The 23,115-nt window shown below is 33.3% G+C and overlaps 1 protein-coding gene across 1 annotated transcript in view; it reads left to right on the top strand.

The window, feature by feature from the left end:
• The window catches only part of reck (reversion-inducing-cysteine-rich protein with kazal motifs), a 57,467-nt gene extending 42,118 nt beyond the window's left edge, over positions 1 to 15,349 (top strand). The window contains exons 15-21 of the mRNA XM_051098207.1: positions 369 to 491; positions 2,138 to 2,309; positions 5,896 to 6,091; positions 6,199 to 6,409; positions 12,039 to 12,112; positions 12,657 to 12,812; positions 14,362 to 15,349. Of these exons, the coding sequence (XP_050954164.1) occupies positions 369 to 491; positions 2,138 to 2,309; positions 5,896 to 6,091; positions 6,199 to 6,409; positions 12,039 to 12,112; positions 12,657 to 12,812; positions 14,362 to 14,577 (1,148 nt within the window). The 3' untranslated portion in view covers positions 14,578 to 15,349. The remainder of the gene's footprint in view (positions 1 to 368; positions 492 to 2,137; positions 2,310 to 5,895; positions 6,092 to 6,198; positions 6,410 to 12,038; positions 12,113 to 12,656; positions 12,813 to 14,361) is intronic.
• Positions 15,350 to 23,115: the final 7,766 nt, after the last annotated feature.

Genomic DNA, 23,115 nt, shown 5'->3' with positions numbered 1-23,115 from the left:
TGGAAACATGAACTCATCTCACAGCCGTCTTTACTCTTCTTATGGAAACTGAACGTATAGCACGCTCTGTTCTTACTCGTATAAGGAGAATGTGTCTGTATAACTCTATGACTTTCTCATTCTCAGTGAAGTAAAGGAAATAACAAATGGCCAAAATGGTGTTGGGGAGCTGTAGTTTGTCGAGCTGTAAGCTAATCATCACTTTGTTCAATGTAGAGTCACCAACAGGAAGAGACAAGCGGAAACATGGCGTCAGACTTCCTGTGTGTTCTCCTCTATTGCATGTATATATTAGACAACACAAGAGCAGCAGCAGGAGTGAACGTTTTGTTGATGTGTTTCTCTGCTCGTGTCACGTTCTCGTGCAGATCACGGTGCGTCGTTCCGGGTCGACTGTCGTACCTGTTCCTGCTTCGCCGGCGAAAGCATCTGTTTGTCCCGCCAGTGTCTGCGCTCCGACGGCTCAGACGAGGACCGGCGCCTCTTCACAGGTCTGTGTTTCAGTTTCATCTTTGCTGATGTTTATGAAAGACTGTTTACACCACCGCATGACAAATAAACAAAGCAAGCCTGACTTCTTATCTCACTTTTTTGGGTTTATATCTCGCAGTTATGACCTTTTACAATTTTGTTCTTGTGAAAAAAAAAAAAAAAAAAAAAAAAAAAAAAAAAAAAAAAATCTTTAAATATATATACACTACCGTTCAAAAGTTTGGGGTCAGTAAGACTTGTAATAGTCTTTAAAGAAGTCTCTTATGCTCATCAAGGCTGCATTTATTTGATTAAAAATATATATAAAAAAAAAAACAGTAATATTGCAAAATGTTTTTACAATATAAAATAATGTTTTTTATTTTAACATACTTTAAAATAGAATTTATTCCTGTGATGAAAAGCTGAATTTTTATCAGCTGTTACTCCAGTCTTAAGTGTCACATGATCCTTCAGAAATCATTCTAATATGTGGATTTATTATTAGAATGATCAATGTTGGATAATATCAACAGTTGTGCTGCCAAATATTTTTTGGAACCTGTGATTTTTTTTTTTTTTTTTTTTTTTTCAGGATTCTTTCATGAATAACAAGTTTAAAAATGACAGTGTTTATTCAAAATAGAAATATTTTATAACAATGTAAATTATTTATTATTAACTTTTAATAAACTTTTAATTATTAACTTAATACATCCTTGGTGAATAAAAGTATTAATTTCTTAAAAAAAAAAAAGAAACAATAAAAATGTACTGACCCCAAACTTTTGAACGGTAGTGTATATATATATATATATTTTTTTTTTTTTATTCTGTGGCAGAAAAAAAAAAATAAAAACAACAGAATTGTGAGAAAAAAATCAAAATGTGTGAGATTTATAGGGGAAAAAAAGTCACAAGTGTGAGACATAAATTCAGAGTTTTAAGATATAAACTTCACTTTAAAAAAAGTCAGAATTCTGAGTTTATATCTTACCATTCTGGCCTTTTAGGTAATTGTGAATGATTTTCTTGCAATTTTGAGGTGAAAAAAGTCAAAATTGCAGTTTACAGTTTACATCTTTTAGTTCTAACTTTTGCAGTTCTGAAAAAAATAAATTTCTTCTCACAATTACCTTTTTCTTATTCTGTGTCTGTGAATTATGAGACAAACCCAGAATTGCAAGAAAAGTCAGAATTCTGAATTATCTGAAATAACTAGTTATGCTGAAATATCCTGCGTTTCTGACTTTTTAAGTACTTGTGACTTTGTCTCACAATTTTAAGAAAAAAATAATTGTGAGATTATATTTCGCACAATTCCACGTTGACTGACTTTTGGAGTGATGAAAAATGTTTAAACTGTGACTTAAGGTGTTGCAATCACCTTTTTTTTTTAGCATTTTATTCCTTGGTGGAAACAGCCTTCTATAAATTTTAGACTTCACAACAATATCTATTAAAAAATGTTCTAAAATGCCAACAGTTCTAGAAAATAACAGACAAAAAATGAAAAATGTAAATATAAACCAAAAAAAAAAAAAATTAGCAGAAGATAATTAAAAACTTTTTTAAAACACATGCTTAAGTAAAACAGTTAATTTCAATTGTGTTTGGATGAGTTGAATTGTTGTGGCTCAGTGGTTTAGCGTGTTTTGTCTTTCAGGTCTTCCCTGTGGCTGCGCTGATCATTTCGTGCCGGTTTGCGCTCGTAACGGACGCACGTATCCCAGCGCCTGTGTCGCGCGCTGCGTCGGCTTCAAGGACAATCAGTTCGTGTTCGGCTCCTGCAGGAGCATCGACCCCTGCTCCCCGAACCCCTGCCAGAGGAACCAGAGGTACCTTCACCACATACATCTCACATCTCAATACACGGCACCGTTCACTTCCCTCCGGTACCATTATCTGCTAGTGTTCCGGCGAAAGGCCTGCGCAAACAGAATATGGTGATTGTTGTGTTTAAGTGTGAAGCGTGAGCTCCGTCTGTCATGAGGAGTTTGTCCAGGGCTGCTCTATCTCTGCGTTTCCTCTCGGCTCAGATTGTTTGTTCAGGTGTCTCTCAGTTTCCTCCTCCGGCGGGACGGTGTTTGCGTGACCCGTCCGATGAGCGCTCGTGTCCTGAAGGGATCGCGCCTCGCTGGGAAACGGATCCGGTCGTTCGGCACACGTGAATGCCGATGAAGCAATGGAAACTCCAGATTCATGTGTGAAATTGAGCAACGTGCGCACAGTTTGATTCTAGAATTAATTAGTGTGATTCATCAAACAAATACGCAATTAGTAAAGTCGCAGGAGAAAGGGCTGATATGACCAAAACCCCCACTAATGTTTGATGAATAATAATAATAATAATAATAATAATTAATAAAATAAACAAAAAACAATTAATAATTTATTTGTCAACAGATTATTAATATTAAAATATTTTCAGTTATTAATAACTAATTAATAATTATAATTGTTGAAATAAAAAAAAATCAAACTTGCCACATGAATATAAATGAATTAATAAAACAATATTATTAAATACAACAATTTTTAAATAAATTTTTTAGAAATTCTAAAAAAAAAGTCAACAATTTTTTTTATTATATAAATAAAATATGAATAAATAATATGTGAATATTGCAATAAAAACTACAAAACAGTTGAAATAAAGTGTTAAAAATGAGCATAAAATAGTGAAATTGAATAAGAATGGATACAAAAGTAATTCTTTCTGAATATATTAATTATTAATAATTAAAACTATATCAATTATTTAAAATAATCAATAATATTGTTCAGTATTCGTTGCTGCAGTGATATACATTAACTTGAATATAATGAAAATGTCAAATATTTAATATGTTATAATAATTGTAAAATGTAGTCATGCAAAATGTAAAAAACAGGAATAATTAACACTGTATGAATTACTACAGTTGATGACAATAATAATAATATTTAATAGTAATATTTTGAATGAGATATTCCTCAGTAGGTCAGTGGTTCTTGAGTTGAATGTCTTTCTGGAATGACGTGGGTCATGATTGAGAGCGTAAGCAATCAGTTGTGTGTGTTTGTGAAGGTTTGTTTGTTCAGATGTCACTGAAGAAGCACTCGGAGGCTTTTGAATTCACATTCAGGATCACGTTAAATTAGGAGCACAATGACTGGAGCTCTATTACACACACAAGTCTCTCAGACATCAATGGAGGGTCTCTGAGTGAACTTCCCGTCCAAGACGAGAGCCTTTCAGCATCTGTCTTATGTAAGGCGTAGCAGCGCGTTGCGTAACATCTCCTTGGCCCGCGTTTCAAAGGAAATGTTTGTTCCTTTGTAAACAAGATGATAAAATGGCGAAGCCTTGATGTTAAACATCTGACTGAGGTGCTTTTATGACGCCGCCGGAGCAGAGGACCGTCACGCTGAGACACTGCGGGGAAAATACGGCTCGTCTTAGCGGCGTGAAGCGCCGACTTCTGCCGGCTGGATTGGAGAGAGGCGTTCCTGGACAACCTGGAAAATTCATGACTAATTTAACACATGGAAATGAGAGACATGTCCAATGTCCTGGAAAATCGTGTTGTCGTCCTGGAAAATAATTTTAAAAATGTAATTGTGTTTTCTGTTAGCCAAGAATAAACCGTTTAGCACTGGCCTGAAACCATCCAAGCTTGCTACTGCATTTTAACACATGAACGTGAACAGTCACTTTACACTGGACCTGCTTCTTTAAGCAAAGTTGACCTAATTTAGAAATGTTCAAGGGCTACATGCTAATGTTTTAATGTCCTATTTCCTTTAATATTATTCTTAGCATCAATAATACTCACTTAATGTATCTACATGTTAAATAGTTAAATAACAAAGAAGAGAGTTTCAGTATTTTCACTGTGGCATTGATCCGAAAATCATTAGTTGCAATAAATAACTAGATAGATGTATATTTCCTGAAGAAAACAGGAGTGATGCTTGCCGTGGTTAGCATGATTAGCATGGTGTTAGCATGATGCTAGCATGTTTTTAACAAGATGCTAACTTGATTAGCATGATGCTAGCAGCACGTTAGCATGATTAGCATGTTGCTAACATATTTTTAACAAGATGCTAACATTAACATGATTTAAGAAAATAATGTTTACCATTGTGCTAATGAGTCATTAGCTTGATGTTAGCATGCTATTAGCATGTCTTAGCACTTCAGTAGGTAATCCTAGCATATTTTAGCTGAGATAAAAGTTAGTTTGATTAGCATGATTTTAACAAGATGCTAACATGATTAACATGTTGTTAATGTGAAGTTAGCATGATTATCATGGTGTTAGCATGATGCTAGCATTTTTTAAACAAGATGCTAACTTGATTAGCATAATGCTAGCAACATGCTATAATGATTTTTACCGATACACAATCTGTATTGTTAAAAGCGCTATATAAAGGTAACTTGTTGCTAGCATGTTTTAACAAGATTCCAACATAATTACCACAAAGAAGATGCTAATATGTTTACCATTATGCTAATGAACTTGCGTAGGCGATCCTAGCATATTTTAGCATGTTTGTAGTAAGTTTTAGCATTTAGCTAGGTGATGCTAGCATGTTATAACATTGTTAGCATGATGCTAGCTCTTTTTGGTTCATTTTAATCATATTTTAGCCTTACCTACTTTTTTGCACATTTTAACACTTAGCTAATCACTGTTACCATGTAGCTATTCACTGCTAGCATGTTTAGCGTGTTGGGAGTCCTATTTGTTAGCATGAGTCAAAAGAACCAACTCCCATCTCTATACGATATTCTGATACAAAGATATAGGTTTTGGTAGATGGTTGCTAGGGTACTCTGTTTGGTTGCTAGGGAGTGGCTTACCAGGCTGCTTACCAGTTTGAATGATATAAACCAACCCTCACGCCTCTGTGACATTCAGATTTGAAGATGCGCCTGTTTGGGTTTGGGTTGCTAGGGTGCTTGGTAGTGGTTGCTAGGGAGTGGCTAGGAAGAGGTTAAGGTGGCTCACGATTGGCTGTTTTCTGCCGAGTCAAACGAGCCCACCCCCGTGTCTCTATAACACTGTGCTCCAGATCTCCATCTGGGCCTTTTATAATGGCAGTCTGTGGAATCAGTTGCTAGGGTGCTCTAAACGGTTGCTGGGGCGTGGCTTGATAGCTTCATAATGATCCTAAGAGTCTGATTGGTTGTCTGATTAAACTGAGCCCACCCCCATGTCTCAGTGCAGAATTCCTATGTAATTCACCATAGCAGGGAAAGCAGATGTTGTTTCATGGGCCGTTCCTCACCATAGTGTGTCTGTGGGGCGACTGTGGGGGCTTTTGTGCTGCAGGGGTACAACTTATACCTCATTGCGGGTATGTTCTCACACAGCTTGCCAGCCTCTCCAAATGTGGTGACCCTCATGTCTGTGTGAAATTCTGGTTCAGGTGTATCCCCACGCGTCAGGTGTGTTTGACGGATCTGTCGGAATATCCCTGTCCTCAGTACGAGTGCGTTTCCCGTCCGTCCGGCTGCGATCAGACTCAGCTGGATCCGGTCTGTGACACAGAGAACATGGAACACGCCAACCTGTGTCTGCTGTACCAGCGGAGCAAGAGCCTGGCGTATATGGGACACTGTCAGGTACAACAACAGCACACAGATCACGTCACTCACTGACATGTGAACATTGTAATTGCAGACGAGATGTGAACGAGTGATTTCTGACGTGTGTGTGTGTGTGTGTTCAGGATGCGTGCAGGAAGCCCAGAGAGGTGTGCGGTCATAACGGAGAGACGTACAGTACGGTGTGTGAAGCGTTCTCGGACCGCGTGGCCGTGGACTATCAGGGTCGCTGTCATGCGGTCGGTGTGGTGTCAGAGTTCACGTCAGATTCGGGCTGTAACGCCGTTCCCTGTCCTCCTCTCTCCAGCCGCGCGTGTAAACCCGTCACGCCGCCCGGTAAGAGACGCTCCAGCACCACATACAGCAATACAACAGAGACAATTCAGACGACTTCTCATAATTATGAGTTTATATCTTGCGATTCAGAATCTCATAATTCATAGTTTATGACTCACAATTCATATCTCATAATTCTCAATTTATATTAGAATACTGAGTTTGTCATAATTCTGAGTTTATAGAACAATTCTGAGTTTATATCGCAATACTAAGTTTATATCAGAATTATGAGTTAATCTCATAATTCTGAGTTTATATCACAATACTAAGTTTATATCAGAATTATGAGTTTATATCTCATAATTCCGAGTTTATATCACAATAAGTTTATATCATAATTCTGAGTTTATATCACAATACTAAGTTTGTATCATAATTCTGAGTTTATAGAACAATTCTGAGTTTATATCACAATACTAAGTTTATATCATAATTCTGAGTTTATATCACAATAAGTTTATATCATAATTCTGAGTTAATATCTCATAATTCTGAGTTTATATCATAATTCTGAGTTAATATCTCATAATTCTGAGTTTATATCACAATACTAAGTTTATATCATAATTCTGAGTTTATATCACAATACTAAGTTTGTATCATAATTCTGAGTTAATATCTCAGAATTCTGAGTTTATATCACAATACTAAGTTTATATCATAATTCTGAGTTTATATCACAATACTAAGTTTGTATCATAATTCTGAGTTAATATCTCATAATTCTGAGTTTATATCACAATAAGTTCATATCATAATTCTGAGTTAATATCTCATAATTCTGAGTTTATATCATAATTCTGAGTTAATATCTCATAATTCTGAGTTTATATCATAATTCTGAGTTTATATCATAATTCTGAGTTAATATCTCATAATTCTGAGTTTATATCACAATACTAAGTTTATATCATAATTCTGAGTTTATATCTCATAATTCCGAGTTTATATCACAATAAGTTTATATCATAATTCTGAGTTTATATCACAATACTAAGTTTGTATCATAATTCTGAGTTTATAGAACAATTCTGAGTTTATATCACAATTCTGAGTTTATATCACAATACTAAGTTTGTATCATAATTCTGAGTTTATATCACAATACTAAGTTTATATCAGAATTCTGAGTTTGTATCTCATAATTCTGAGTTTATATCACAATACTAAGTTTGTATCATAATTCTGAGTTTATAGAACAATTCTGAGTTTATATCATAATTCTGAGTTAATATCTCATAATTCTGAGTTTATATCACAATACTAAGTTTATATCATAATTCTGAGTTTATATCACAATAAGTTTATATCATAATTCTGAGTTTATATCACAATACTAAGTTTGTATCATAATTCTGAGTTAATATCTCATAATTCTGAGTTTATATCACAATACTAAGTTTATATCATAATTCTGAGTTTATATCTCATAATTCTGAGTTTATATCACAATACTAAGTTTGTATCATAATTCTGAGTTAATATCTCATAATTCTGAGTTTATATCACAATACTAAGTTTATACCATAATTCTGAGTTTATATCACAATATGTTTATATCATAATTCTGAGTTTATATCACAATACTAAGTTTGTATCATAATTCTGAGTTAATATCTCATAATTCTGAGTTTATATCATACTAAGTTTATATCATAATTCTGAGTTAATATCTCATAATTCTGAGTTTATATCATAATTCTGAGTTTATATCATAATTCATAATTCTGAGTTTATATCACAATAAGTTTATATCATCTGAGTTTTTATATCACAATACTAAGTTTGTATCATAATTCTGAGTTAATATCTCATAATTCTGAGTTTATATCACAATACTAAGTTTGTATCATAATTCTGAGTTAATATCTCATAATTCTGAGTTTATATCATAATTCTAAGTTTATATCATAATTCTGAGTTTATATCATAATACTTTATAGTTTTTATATCATAATTCTGATTTATGAGTTTGTATATCTCATAATTTCTGAGTTTATATCACAATACTAAGTTTATATCATAAGTTAATATCTCTGATTCTGAGTTAATATCTCATAATTCTGAGTTTATATCATAATTCTGAGTTTATAAGTTTATATCATAATTCTGAGTTAATATCTCATAATTCTGAGTTTATATTAATTCTGAGTTAATATCTCATAATTCTGAGTTTATATCATAATTCTGAGTTTATATCATAATTCTGAGTTTATATCATAATTCTGAGTTAATATCTCATAATTCTGAGTTTATATCACAATACTAGTTTTATATCAAATTCTGAGTTTGTATCATAATTCTGAGTTTATATCACAATACTAAGTTTGTATCATAATTCTGAGTTTATAGAATATCAATTCTGAGTTTATATCATAATTCTGAGTTAATATCATAATTCTGAGTTTATATCACAATAGTTTAAGTTTATATCATAATTCTGAGTTTATATCACAATTTATATCATAATTCTGTTTATATCACAATACTGAGTTTATATCATAATTCTGAGTTTATATCATAATTCTGAGTTTATATCACAATACTAAGTTTGTATCATAATTCTGAGTTAATATCTGAGTTTATATCATAATTCTGAGTTTATATCTCATAATTCTGAGTTTATATCACAATACTAAGTTTATATCATAATTCTGAGTTTATATATCTCATAATTCTGAGTTTATATCACAATAAGTTTATATCATAATTCTGAGTTTATATCACAATACTAAGTTTATATCATAATTCTGAGTTTAATCACATCTCATAATTCTGAGTTTATATCATAATTCTGAGTTTATATCATAATTCTGAGTTTATATCATAATTCTGAGTTTATATCACAATACTAAGTTTGTATCATAATTCTGAGTTTATATCATAATTCTGAGTTTATATCATAATTCTGAGTTTATATCACAATACTAAGTTTGTATCATAATTCTGAGTTAATATCTCATAATTCTGAGTTTATATCATAATTCTGAGTTTATATCATAATTCTGAGTTTATATCACAATAAGTTTATATCATAATTCTGAGTTTATATCACAATACTAAGTTTGTATCATAATTCTGAGTTAATATCTCATAATTCTGAGTTTATATCACAATACTAAGTTTATATCATAATTCTGAGTTAATATCTCATAATTCTGAGTTTATATCACAATACTAAGTTTATATCATAATTCTGAGTTTATATCACAATAAGTTTATCTCATAATTCTGAGTTTATATCACAATACTAAGTTTGTATCATAATTCTGAGTTAATATCTCATAATTCTGAGTTTATATCACAATACTAAGTTTATATCATAATTCTGAGTTTATATCACAATTTATATCTAATTCTGAGTTTGTATCATAATTCTGAGTTAATATCTCATAATTCTGAGTTTATATCACAATACTAAGTTTATATCATAATTCTGAGTTAATATCTCATAATTCTGAGTTTATATCACAATAAGTTTATATCATAATTCTGAGTTAATATCTCATAATTCTGAGTTTATATCATAATTCTGAGTTAATATCTCATAATTCTGAGTTTATATCATAATTCTGAGTTAATATCTCATAATTCTGAGTTTATATCATAATTCTGAGTATATATCATAATTCTGAGTTTATATCTCATAATTCCGAGTTTATATCACAATACTAAGTTTATATCATAATTCTGAGTTTATATCACAATACTAAGTTTGTATTATAATTCTGAGTTTATATACCAATTCTGAGTTTATATCATAATTCTGAGTTTATATCACAATACTAAGTTTGTATCATAATTCTGAGTTTATATCACAATACTAAGTTTATATCAGAATTCTGAGTTTGTATCTCATAATTCTGAGTTTATATCACAATACTAAGTTTGTATCATAATTCTGAGTTTATAGAATAATTCTGAGTTTATATCATAATTCTGAGTTAATATCTCATAATTCTGAGTTTATATCACAATACTAAGTTTGTATCATAATTCTGAGTTAATATCTCATAATTCTGAGTTTATATCACAATACTAAGTTTGTATCATAATTCTGAGTTAATATCTCATAATTCTGAGTTTATATCATAATTCTGAGTTAATATCTCATAATTCTGAGTTTATATCACAATACTAAGTTTATATCATAATTCTGAGTTAATATCTCATAATTCTGAGTTTATATCACAATAAGTTTATATCATAATTCTGAGTTTATATCACAATACTAAGTTTGTATCATAATTCTGAGTTAATATCTCATAATTCTGAGTTTATATCATAATTCTGAGTTTATATCATAATTCTGAGTTAATATTTCATAATTCTGAGTTTATATCACAATACTAAGTTTGTATCATAATTCTGAGTTTATATCATAATTCTGAGTTTATATCACAATACTAAGTTTGTATCATAATTCTGAGTTAATATCTCATAATTCTGAGTTTATATCATAATTCTGAGTTAATATCTCATAATTCTGAGTTTATATCACAATACTAAGTTTATATCATAATTCTGAGTTAATATCTCATAATTCTGAGTTTATATCACAATAAGTTTATATCATAATTCTGAGTTTATATCACAATACTAAGTTTGTATCATAATTCTGAGTTTATATCATAATTCTGAGTTTATATCATAATTCTGAGTTAATATTTCATAATTCTGAGTTTATATCACAATACTAAGTTTGTATCATAATTCTGAGTTTATATCATAATTCTGAGTTTATATCATAATTCTGAGTTTATATCACAATTCTGAGTTTGTATCACAATACTGAGTTTATATCACAATTTTTGTATCATAATTCTGAGTTTATATCATAATTCTGAGTTTATATCATAATTCTGAGTTTATATCATAATTCTGAGTTTATATCACAATACTAAGTTTATATCATAATTCTGAGTTTATATCACAATACTAAGTTTGTATCATAATTCTGAGTTTATATCATAATTCTGAGTTTATATCATAATTCTGAGTTAATATCATAATTCTGAGTTTATATCACAATACTAAGTTTATATAATAATTCTGAGTTTATATCACAATACTAAGTTTGTATCATAATTCTGAATTTATATCATAATTCTGAGTTAATATCTCATAATTCTGAGTTTATAGAACAATTCTGAGTTTATATCATAATTCTGAGTTTATATCACAATACTAAGTTTGTATCATAATTCTGAATTTACATCATAATTCTGAGCTAATATCTCATAATTCTGAGTTTATAGAACAATTCTGAGTTTATATCATAATTCTGAGTTAATATCTCTTAATTCTGAGTTTATATGTTGCAATTATGAAAAAGCTGCTTGTTTTCAAATGTTTTTATTAACAAAAAGTTGGAAGTGTTGATATTAGGGAGTATTGGATTTTTAATTTACATCTTGTTTGCATTTATTTATTTAAAGTAGTTTAAGTTAGATTCGATTTAGATTATTTGAAAACTTTCATAACTGAAATACTTTGTCACCATGCAGCACCTTTTTGAGAAGCACTCAGAATGAACTATTAAGAGGATGTGTTTGATTTTCTGGGATATCTGTGAGGGCATTTGTGTAAAACTAATGGAGATAAACTTGCATGTAAATGTGTGCAGGCGCCTGCTGTCCGGTGTGTGCAGGAATGCTGCAGATCCTCTGGAACAAAGCACAGATGAACACCTTCGCTAAGGTAAATGTTTCATCTTCTCGTTCTGCATTGCACAGAGCTGAGATTTGCTGGTGTTTAAAGTGTCCGAGCGCACTGAGATGATGCATCCAGCAGGAGGCAGTGTGGATCATGTAATAGCATTATTGGGGTATGAATGCACCGCCTGAGTATTCCCATATGATTGTGTTTCTCCTGAACAACTCGTTTTTACATCAGCCACACCAGCTCTCTGCGCACGTTAGTCCAGTGCTTTTATGACCTATTAACAGTCAGTGTTTCTGTATGGGGTCTGGCCTTCCTCCAAAAACACAAAATTAAGTGTAATGACCCAGATGTTGCGTTGAGTAAACGCTGCAGTTATGATCAATAACGTTCGCCAGTGCTGTACTAATGAATACCATATTGCAATCTCCGGTGTTTACTATTGCTCATAATAGAGTTAGTGATTTGAACGAATGAACGAGGCTTTAAATTACACAGCTTGTTAAGAAAAGACGTATGTGTGCTATGAGACGAATGCATATTGTGTGAGGCAGCATTCGTATTCACACTGTGTGTGTTTCAGCTGGACCGGAATCAGCCGGTGACGGTCCATGACATCCTGAGGATCTTGCGGCTGCACGTCTCTGTTCCTCAGTGTGACATCTTCGGCTATCTGAGCATCGACTCTGAGCTCATCGTCCTCATCGTGCCCGTCGATCAGCAGCCCACGCCACTGCAGGTGTGTCTACAGAAAAAAATACAGTACCGTAAAATGTAATGTAGTAATTATCAGTCACACTACAGTGTTAGCTTCTACAGTATGTAAACCAATCAGTGTCCAGGAATATCTACAAATATTGATAAAACATGTAATACTGTCTTATCTTCATCTGGACCCGCTGCATTTACTGTGACCGTGAAAAAATAAGGATGTTATTTTCAGTTTATGGCTTGTATTTTTTAAAAATTCATTCAAAACAATGCAATGAGGATTATAAATAAGTGTACGGGAATGTTTTGACAGAATAAATGTAGAATTGATTAACAATTTAATTGTTTAAATAATTATACATTCATTTAATAAAGGCATTAAAATGCTTGAAAATGTTCAAAATTTTAAATATATATTATGAGGATTATGGCCAATAAGCAGTAAATGGCTGATTTATTACAGATTTTGAATAAATGTAATAAATATTGAATAAATTGAATACATTTACAATTATTTAATTATTTAAATATTTTAATTATATATTAATTTAATAAAGGTAAAATGTAAAACTAAAAACTAAAATTAGTTGTTTTAAAAAGTGAATTTAGGCATCACAACATTATAATGTTTAGTATGAAAAACAAATTCATTTTCATTAAATGAGATTTACATTTTAACAGTGTTATTAAATGATTAGAGATTAACTGTAAATCTGCGTTATATGCTGTAATCTTAATGTAAAAAAGCACTGCAAAAAAGGCTTATCTTAGAATTTTTGTCTTGTTTCTAGACAAAATATACATAGAAATTCTTATATTAAGATGCATTTACTAGATAAGCAGCATGATATAAGATATTTAGTCTTGTTTTATGCAAAATCCACTTAATTCATTTTTTTTCTGCCGGTGGGGTAAGTAACATATTCTTAAACGAGTATTTTCCTTACCCCGCTGGCAGATCAGTTTAACTATTTTAAACAAACTGCACTTATTTCTTTATTCATTTCTCTGGAAACAAGACTAAATATGTTAAGTTATTTTGCTTCTCTAGTAAATGCGTCTTAATTTAAGAATTTTTAAATGTTTTGACTAGAAACAAGACAAAAATACTAAACAAGATATGCCTTTTTTGCAGTGTGAGCAATTAAGTGTTATGTAAAATATTATATAAATGTAATAACTAAATTCTAAAAACAATTCATGAACAACTTGACTGCAAAAATGTATCACAGAACCCTAGTGAAAACATGCAGAACTGTCTGAATGATTCACTCTTATCAAGTAATATTGTAGCCTTCACAATCGTGTACGTCTCTGTTGATCTATGTTCCTACAAAACGTTTTTTATGATAGTAAAGCACTCGTGGTCTGGCGAGCGTCTGTATTCCCAGGCTAACGGTGAACGTGTAAGCGCGTCTCTCCCTCCTCGTTCGGGCTTTCATGCGGTTGCATCATACGCTCCAGATGTTCCTCAAATCTGCCTAGAAATATTAAAGCTGTCCGCGAGGACTTCGTGCCCTATTTCTGCCGAGCCGCGGAGGTTGAGACTGAAGCGTGTGTTGTGCTCTCCCGTGCAGATTGAAGCCTGCAGTAAGGAGGCAGAGAAGATCGACTCGCTCATCAACTCGGCCAGCCCGACGCTGGTGTCCCACGTGCCTCTGTCGGCCTTCCTGCACTCCGAGGTCAAGCTGTCCACCATCAGCTCCTCCGCGCTCGGCCCGCTCTCCCTCTCCCTCTGTGTTTTCTCCTTCTCTCTCCTGATTTCTGTAACAGGGACCCTGTTCTCCTCGTAGCCGCCCGTTTGACCTCCGATGACGTCGTCAATTACGCTGCAAACCGACGAGGACAATCAAACTCCAGACTGTTTTCTCAGTATTAAAGACTTCCCGAGGAATCTGAGGTGCGGTGAGACGGACAGATCGCTGCTTTCACTGACCAGCACATATCAGCTTTCCAACACTTTTGTATCTTTGTAAAAACAGCCTGAGGAAAACATGTTGCTGTTGTTGTTGTTGTTTTTTTTATAAGTATGATACATTGTTTGAAATATTTTATTGTTCCTCTAATGTCAATCGATTTTTAAAAAAAAAAATACAAAAAAGAGGAACCCAGCCATGTAAACAAATATGACAATCGTACTGCTTATCCATAAAGTGGTAAACACAATATGCCTTGCTTATAAATTTATAAATATATATATAAATGTATGTGTATAGATTTTTTTAAATATGAAGTATTGCAAAAACAAACCTTTATGTTGAAAAGAGAAGCAAAATGTTCTATTTTGAGATGATATCGTCACAATGTGCCATTTTGAAAGCGAATGCCTGCATGATTGACGTCCTGACGTGTTTTTACTGAATGTGTGCTGTTGTCCAAGTGTCGTGTCGGTGCCACATTAAGGGCCGCCCCGTTCCTGACAGTATTATTTGGCTTTGGCAGCTGTGTAGCATGATGGGACGGGCCTTACTGTGTCCTGTCTGTCTGTCTGTCTCTGTGTAACACTTCCCATGTATATTTTTATATGATGATAATAATAAATGTGATCATATTGCCGAAGGATTTCATCAGAATGCTCTAGTTGATATTATTGTTGTACAATTAGATAATCAAAAAATGAAACCATGTACACTGTTGTTCAAAGACATTTTCGAAAGAAATTAATACTTTTATTGATCAAGGATGCATTCAATTGGTTAACAGTGACAATAAGGGCATTTATAATGATACAAAGATTTCTAGTTCAACTAAACACTGAACTTTTGAACTTTCTATTCATCTGTGAATCCTGAAAAATAAAATGTGTCACAGTTTACACAAAGATATTGGGCAGCACAACTGTTTTTAACATTGATCATAATCAGAAATGTTTATTAAGCAGCACATTGGCATATTAAAGAGTAATTAAAGAAGTTCCAGAACAAAAATGTACAGATAATGTACTCACCCCCTTGTCATCCAAGATGTTCATGCCTTTCTTTCTTCAGTCATAAAGAAACTGGTTTTTGAGGAAAACATTTCAGGATTTTTCTCCATATACTGGAGTTCAATGGTGTTCCCGATTTTGAAAGTCCAAAATGCGGCTTCAAAGGGCTCAAAACGATCCCAGCTGAGGAAGAAGGGTCTTATCTAGCAAAACGATTGGTTATTTTCTAAAATAAATAAAATAAACATTTACAATTTATATACTTTTTAACCTCAAATGCTCGTCTTATCTCATCTGCCTAAACTCCATTTTTTCCGGTTCATGTCAGTTAGGGTATGTCAAAAAACTCCCCTCTCATTTTCTCCTCCAACTTCTAAATCATCCTACATCGCTGCAGAAGAACCGACACAGTGTTTACAAAGTGAACATGCAGAAAAGATCAAACAACAAAAAAGGTAAAACAGTGATATAGGACGATTTTGAAGTTGGAGGAGAAAATGAGAGGGGAGTTTTTTGACATACCCTAACTGACATGAACCGGAAAAAATAGTTCAGGCAGACGAGCCAAGACGAGCGTTTGAGGTTAAAAGGTATATCAATTGTACTTTTACTTATTTATTTATTTTTAGAAAATAAGCAATCATTTCACTAGATAAGACCCTTCTTCCTCAGCTGGGATCATTCAGAGCACTTTGAAGCTGCATTTAAACTACATTTTGGAAGTTCAAAATCAGGGACACAGCTGAACTCTATTATATGAAGAAAAATCCTGAAATGTTTTCCTCAAAAAACAATTTCTTTATGACTGAAGAAAGAAAAACATGAATATCTTGGATGACAAGGGGGTGACTACATTATCTGTACATTGTTGTTTTGGAAGTGGAGTTCCAAACTTGCTGTACAATGTAGATTTTTTTTACTAGATTGCAAAGAAATCTGCAAAATGCTTATATATTATTATTAGCATATATGTTTTTGGAGGGGATTTTTAGCGAAACATTCATCTCGTTACCAGTAGGTGGCGACAAGTGACGTATCGTTTACTCAAACGATTCGTTCAAAATATCGACTCATTCAGGAACAAAACACCTCCGCTTCGGCTCTGTTCGGATATCGTTTGGAGCTCTTTTTATTCAAAAACCAGATGAAGTTACTTGGAATACTGTAGCTAGTAAGTTACTCGATATTAACTTTGTTTATTGAACTGTTGTTTCACGAGTTCAGGCTTACATATAATTAGCCGGTAATGCAGCTATAGAGAATCCTCCATAGGTGTAGTGAGGAGATGTGGTGGTGGAGGGATGTTGACAAACCGTCAAAAGGATAGAGGTAAGTCAGCTGTATTTACACTAGCTGTCCTGACCACTCCTGAGTAAGAGCATAAGACTGTCCTGCGAATGAAAAATGGCAAGGTTCAGTGTCCTTAATGCACAAAATTTTAAATTCACACCCTAAGGGCTTGTTCAAATACCCACACTTGACCCTTTGTCTACTTGCATGACGTCTTTCCTGTATTTCCCTAACAAAAACTAACCACAAGCACACTTGAGCTTTATTTTGATCTCCAATAGTCTACTTTGTATTTTAAAATGAAACTCTTAAAAGGAGAAGTCCTCTTTCTGAACAACAATTTACAAATAATTTACTCACCCTGTTGTCGTCCAAGATGTTCATGTCTTTCTTTCTTCAGTCATGAAGAAATTATGTTTTTTGAGGAAAACATTTCAGGATTTTTCTCCATATAATGGACTGATATGGTGCCCCGAGTTTGAACTTCCAAAGTGTAGTTTAAATGCAGCTTCAAAGGCTCTAAACGATCCCAGCCGAGGAAGAAGAGTCTTATCTAGTGAAACGATCGGTCACTGTTTTCAAAAAATAAAGATGTGTATACTTTTTAAGCACAAAAGCTGGTGTAGCACAGGCTCTGGGATGCGCATCCACGGGTTGTTCTTAAACGATTTGCTCATTTTGAACGGATCTTTAATGTGACTCGGGAAGAACGAGTCGTCTCGGGGAGTGATTCGTTCAGTCGCGCATGCGCAGCATCCTATTAGGTTCTGTACTGGAATTAGTTCACCTGTTTTTCAAGTTGTTCGTTCATCTTACGGGGCTGTCACGTGATGCTGATTTTGCTAAAATGAACAAAATGACTCAAAAAAAGATTTGCTCAGTAAAATGATCCAAACTTCCCATCACTACTACGAATCACGTCTTCGAATCACCACAAGTTCATCGTCTGTGTACTCTGGATCAAAAAGGTAGAAAATGGTGAAAAACTCCATCTTATTTTCTCCTACAACTTCAGAATTGTCCGACATCGTTTTACCTTTTTGTTTGTAAACAGCGTTTGACTTACTTGCACTTTCTTAGTCTTTGTGCGTTCGTTTTGTAAACACTGGGTCTGTAGTTCAGCGTGACCTTTCGACCTGATTCAGTAGTACGTGAACGCGCATCCCAGAGCCTGTGCTACACCAGCTTTTGTGCTTAAAAAGTATACACATTTTTTTTTCGTCTGGGATCGTTTAGAGTCTTTGAAGCCGCATTTAAGCTACATTTTGAGAAAGTTCAAATTCAAGGCACCAATCAAGTCCATTATATGGAGAAAAATTCTGAAATGTTTTCTTCAAAAACCATAATTTCTTCAGGACTGAAGACAGAAAGACATGTGTAACACTCACTTTATGACAAAGACAAAAAAAGAGAAATGTCTGAGTACGGACCAGTCAAATCAGAAGAATAAATTTGTCTACAGAGAATATGGATGTCACAACAATAATGAACCACTCACGCAATGTGTAAAGTTTAACTGAATGTATTGTTTTCAATCAAAACATTAGATTTCGATTAGTGCATGACAGAAAATTTTAAAAAAAAAAAAAAAAAAAAAAAAATATGTAATTTTTCAACCAAAAAAAAAAAAAAAAAAAAAAAAAATTGTTCTTGTATTCTTAACAAGTTTCCCCTTTTCCTTACAGGTTTCAAAATTTACTGTGCTCAAGGGACTTCAAGGTATAATCACACTTTTTATATAAATTAACTGAATTAACTGTTAATTATGTTCCCTTCTAGACTTCACTTATTTCTTTCAGTTTTTTTTTTTTTTTTTACAAAAAACTGTGATAGTTTGACTTCACCTTATGTGAAATTTCAATTCAAAGAAATGTTCACTTATTAAATCAATTCAAAGTGTAAATCCCTTATTTGCTACTTCAAATTCGTTGAATTTATGTCTCCATCTTTTCTTAAATGTACAATACAAAATAAAGAAGAAAAAAAAATGTATTTGGTCACTGAACAATCAGGAAAAAAAAAATAATTAAAATAAATAATATAAAAATAAATTCACATATGAATCCTTTCACAAAATTTAAACCTCAGTTTCCAAAATGAGCTGATTCAAAATGAATAATTCAGTCTCTCAAATCATATTCACAGCTGTGTGAATATAGCTGAAATCACTGAGCAGCGATTAAATTGTTTTCGTTACTCAGTCTCTCCTCCGTAATCGAATCCTTCCAAAGAACAATGAACGGAGTGTATGCAATGTAAGTTCAATTTCCTACCGCCCAAATTGGCAACAAAAGTGTCCGTTTCACGAAATCCGGACTCTCTATTAGGTCCGTGTGGCTCGCCAGTCCCGACTGGGAGTTAGTACGAAATCCAGACATTCAGGAACCCCAGTCCAGTACGCGTTGGTCTAAATGCAGCTTCGATTCAGCAGTTCACAGCGTGCACTCAATCGGACAGCAATGATATTGAATCATGAAAAAGAAACAAAGAAAGGAGAAAAAAAAAAAAAACTGACCTTGAATACAGGGTCACAAAAATCATCATTAGAATTCTTTCCGTATCATACGTATATAATCATGTCCATTACGATCATTTACCACAGCATCAAAATGACGATCACATTTTTCACATGAACGTGCAAACACATACATTTGCCACATCTACCATACATTACACTTAACAATTAAATGAACTTGAAACAGCTTTCTTATTTATATTTCACTTATATGAACATTTCATGAACCCAAACTATTACATGAAATAAACGTTTTAACTCACCAAAACCAGATGAACTTGAAAAATTTTATCCCCTATTGGTCTGAAAAACTCAGTTTCAACTTGATCTTTTGCTTATCCGTCTGGTAGAAATTAAATATAATTATATGCCTCTTTTTCTTTTGCGAAATATCCTTTGTTAACGTGCTTTGCGTTAACGAGGCCTAATTATCAACTGCGTTACAAGTTATAAATCAATTAAACTGTCACTTTCTCACATCAAAATGGACTTCTTTTTCTTGCTAAATCGTCTCTAGACAATTATAACTTTAATTTTAGTCAAAATCACTGTTTGATTCATTAAATTCTCAAATATCTCCGGACAGACCTGAATCGCGCGTGCTCTCTTCAGCTCCGTGAAACGTGAAAAAAACCTCGTTCTAGATCCGGAAACATGCAACGTCCTAAATCCTCATTGGTCAATTTTCCCCAAACATAAAATATTAGAATTGGCTATTAAAATGCCCATGAAAATAATATAAAATACATGAAATATATGTATATAAATAAAGAAAAATAACATACTTCATATTTATTTAATTTGATCATCTTTAAACACTACTGGTAACCTGGGTTACACATGAACATCTTGGATGACAAGGGGGTGACTACATTATCTGTGAATTGTTGTTCTGGAAGTGAACTTTTCCTTTAATGCCTCTATGGCTTTAGGTTCTTGAGCGAATCCCATCATGCATTACGCTCAAGAACTCACGTGCCCCAAAAATGTGAGACATTGAGGAATTTAATTAGATGTTGCATATTGTTCGTATAGTGTTGAGCTCAGAGATGAGTATGTGTAATTTGTAAAATGTTTATCACTTAATTAAAATCACCACAATTAAATTGTTCATAGAAACAAGTGAACAAAAGTTTAGAAGTTTATTTTAAAAGTGCAAAGAATTAAACAGACCAAAATTGTAAATATGCAAGTAAACATCCAAGTGCAAATACCACACGTGTGAGAATTGGGACTATTCATTGTCACCACATGCTGACAGATTTAGACCAGTTGCTTCTTTTGCAGATAGTTTCAGTAAAGGCTCTGTCATATCTGGATGGAAAGTCTTGAGTTATTTACATTTTACATTAACGCCTCACCCATTTCAAAAGTTAGCGGTAATTCTACGTAAAACACACATCAAACAAGAAACAAGAAATGTCCATGAAAAATTCAGTTTTACTGAAGTCACTGAAAGTCCCACAATAGTTGGATAAGTTCACCGGGTTCTGAACCCAGTGATTGCTCACTTTAGATTGTTCTGACGCACAGAACGAGGAGACCATCGCTTTTAGTAACTGACCTAGAACACGGTGATCGCTCGTCAAAGCTTGTGTCTTTTAGAGAAGCTGTAATTCCACATCTGCACAAAGACTTTAATGAGATCAGATCAATCTGTCAGATCACTCTCTCTCTCTCTCTGTGCAACTTTTTCCGTTTTGTTACTAAACAACGAAACAATGACATCCTTAATGAAACCTTTTTTTTAAATAGATTCTTTTATGTTCCACACAAAAAGAAAGGTTTGGTCTTACAGGTTTGTAATGATATGAGGCTGAATAATGATGACACAATTCATTTTTTTAGATAAATGATTTAAAACGGTCCTGCTCTTCTGTTGCAACATTGACTTCAAAGAATTTTTATATAGTCCTGCTGTTTTCTTTGACTGCAGTGATACGACATGGGCTTGCTTAACCACTTTGACCAAAACAGGAAGTGTCAATTACAGTTCTTAAGAAAAGCTCAGTTTCTCAGAGCCAGTGATTGTGGCGACTGACGCTAAGACAAACATTTCTTCAGATGACCTTCATGGCTTTAAGACCTTAATCAGAGCAGAAAGCCTTCAAATCATAGTCATGGCATTAAATCTATCTTTAAAAATGTGACCCTGGATCACAAAACCAGTTGTAAGGGTCATTTTGTCAAAACTGAGATTTATACATCATACGGAAGCTGAAATAAGCTTTTCATTGATGTATAGTTTGATAGGATAGGACAATATGTGGCCGAGATACAACTATTTTAAAATCAGGAATCTGAGGGTGCAAAAAAATCAAAATATTGAGAAAATCACCTTAATCGACTTAAGACTGGTTTTGTGCTCCAGGGTCACAAATCTGTATTTTTCTCAATATGTGTTATTTCCAAAATGAATATCTAAATGTTCTCAAATCAAGATGAATTTACATATAGATTAATATCTGTCAGTGGGAAATTAAAACCTCATTTTCCCTTTGAATTAAGCTGTTTTCAGGCATTTTTTTTTATCTTGACATTTTGCTTCTCAAGTAAATATGTCTTGATTTAAAAATCACTAGGCATTTGTACTAGACTAGAACATTTACATTTAGAGATCATATTGACATATTGGGTTCCCTTCAATTTATTCCTTAAATTTTCTTTACTTGATCTTAAAGGAGAAGTCTACTTCCGGAACAAAAATTTACAGATGATGTACTCACCCCCTTGTCATCCAAGATGTTTGTGTCTTTCTTTTTCAGCCAATAAGAAATTCAGTTTATGAGGAAAAAAAATCTGGATTTTTCTCCATATAATGGACTGATATGGTGCCCCCAAGTTTAAACTTTCTAAATGTAGTTTAAATGCAGCTTTAAAGGCTCTAAATGATCCCAGCCGAGGAAGAAGGGTCTTATCTAGCGAAACAGTCAGTCATTTTCAAAACAAATTGACAATTTATATACTTATTAACCTCAAACACTCATCTTGTCTAAGTCTTTGTGAACTCTGTACTGAAATTTCTCCGGTTCAGTACAGTTCGGGTATGTCAGAAAACTCCCGTCTCGTTTTCTTCCCTAACTTCAAAATCATCCTACATCGCTGCAGAAGAACCGACACAGTGTTTACAAAGTGAACATACAAAGAAGATCAAATGGCCCTTACAAAAAAATGGTAAAACAGCAATGTGGAACGATTTTGACGTTGAAGAAGAAAACGAGATGGGAGATTTTCGACATACATTAACTGTCTTGACTAGAGATGCAGTTACTCCACAGTTCAATACATACCCGGCATTTTAACCGCAGTTTTTGGTTCGGGTTCTAATATCTTGCCACTTCAGTGTGTTTTTTGTTTTTTTTGTTTTTTTGCAACAAATTAACAAAATGGAAAGGAAAGGACGTGTGGCCAAGTATGGTGAGCCATAGTTGGAATTTGTGCTCTGCATTTAACCCATCCAAGTGCACACACAGAGTAGTGAGAAGTGATCAAACACACACACACACACACACACACACGGAGCAGTGGGCAGCCATATTGCTATCGCTGCGGCACCCAGGGAGCAGTTGGGGGTTTGGTGCCTTGCTCAAGGGACTCACC

This window comes from Labeo rohita, chromosome 24 (assembly GCF_022985175.1).
Source record: "Labeo rohita strain BAU-BD-2019 chromosome 24, IGBB_LRoh.1.0, whole genome shotgun sequence".
Classification (NCBI taxonomy): domain Eukaryota; kingdom Metazoa; phylum Chordata; class Actinopteri; order Cypriniformes; family Cyprinidae; genus Labeo; species Labeo rohita.
This window is presented reverse-complemented; position numbering and strand designations above follow the sequence as displayed.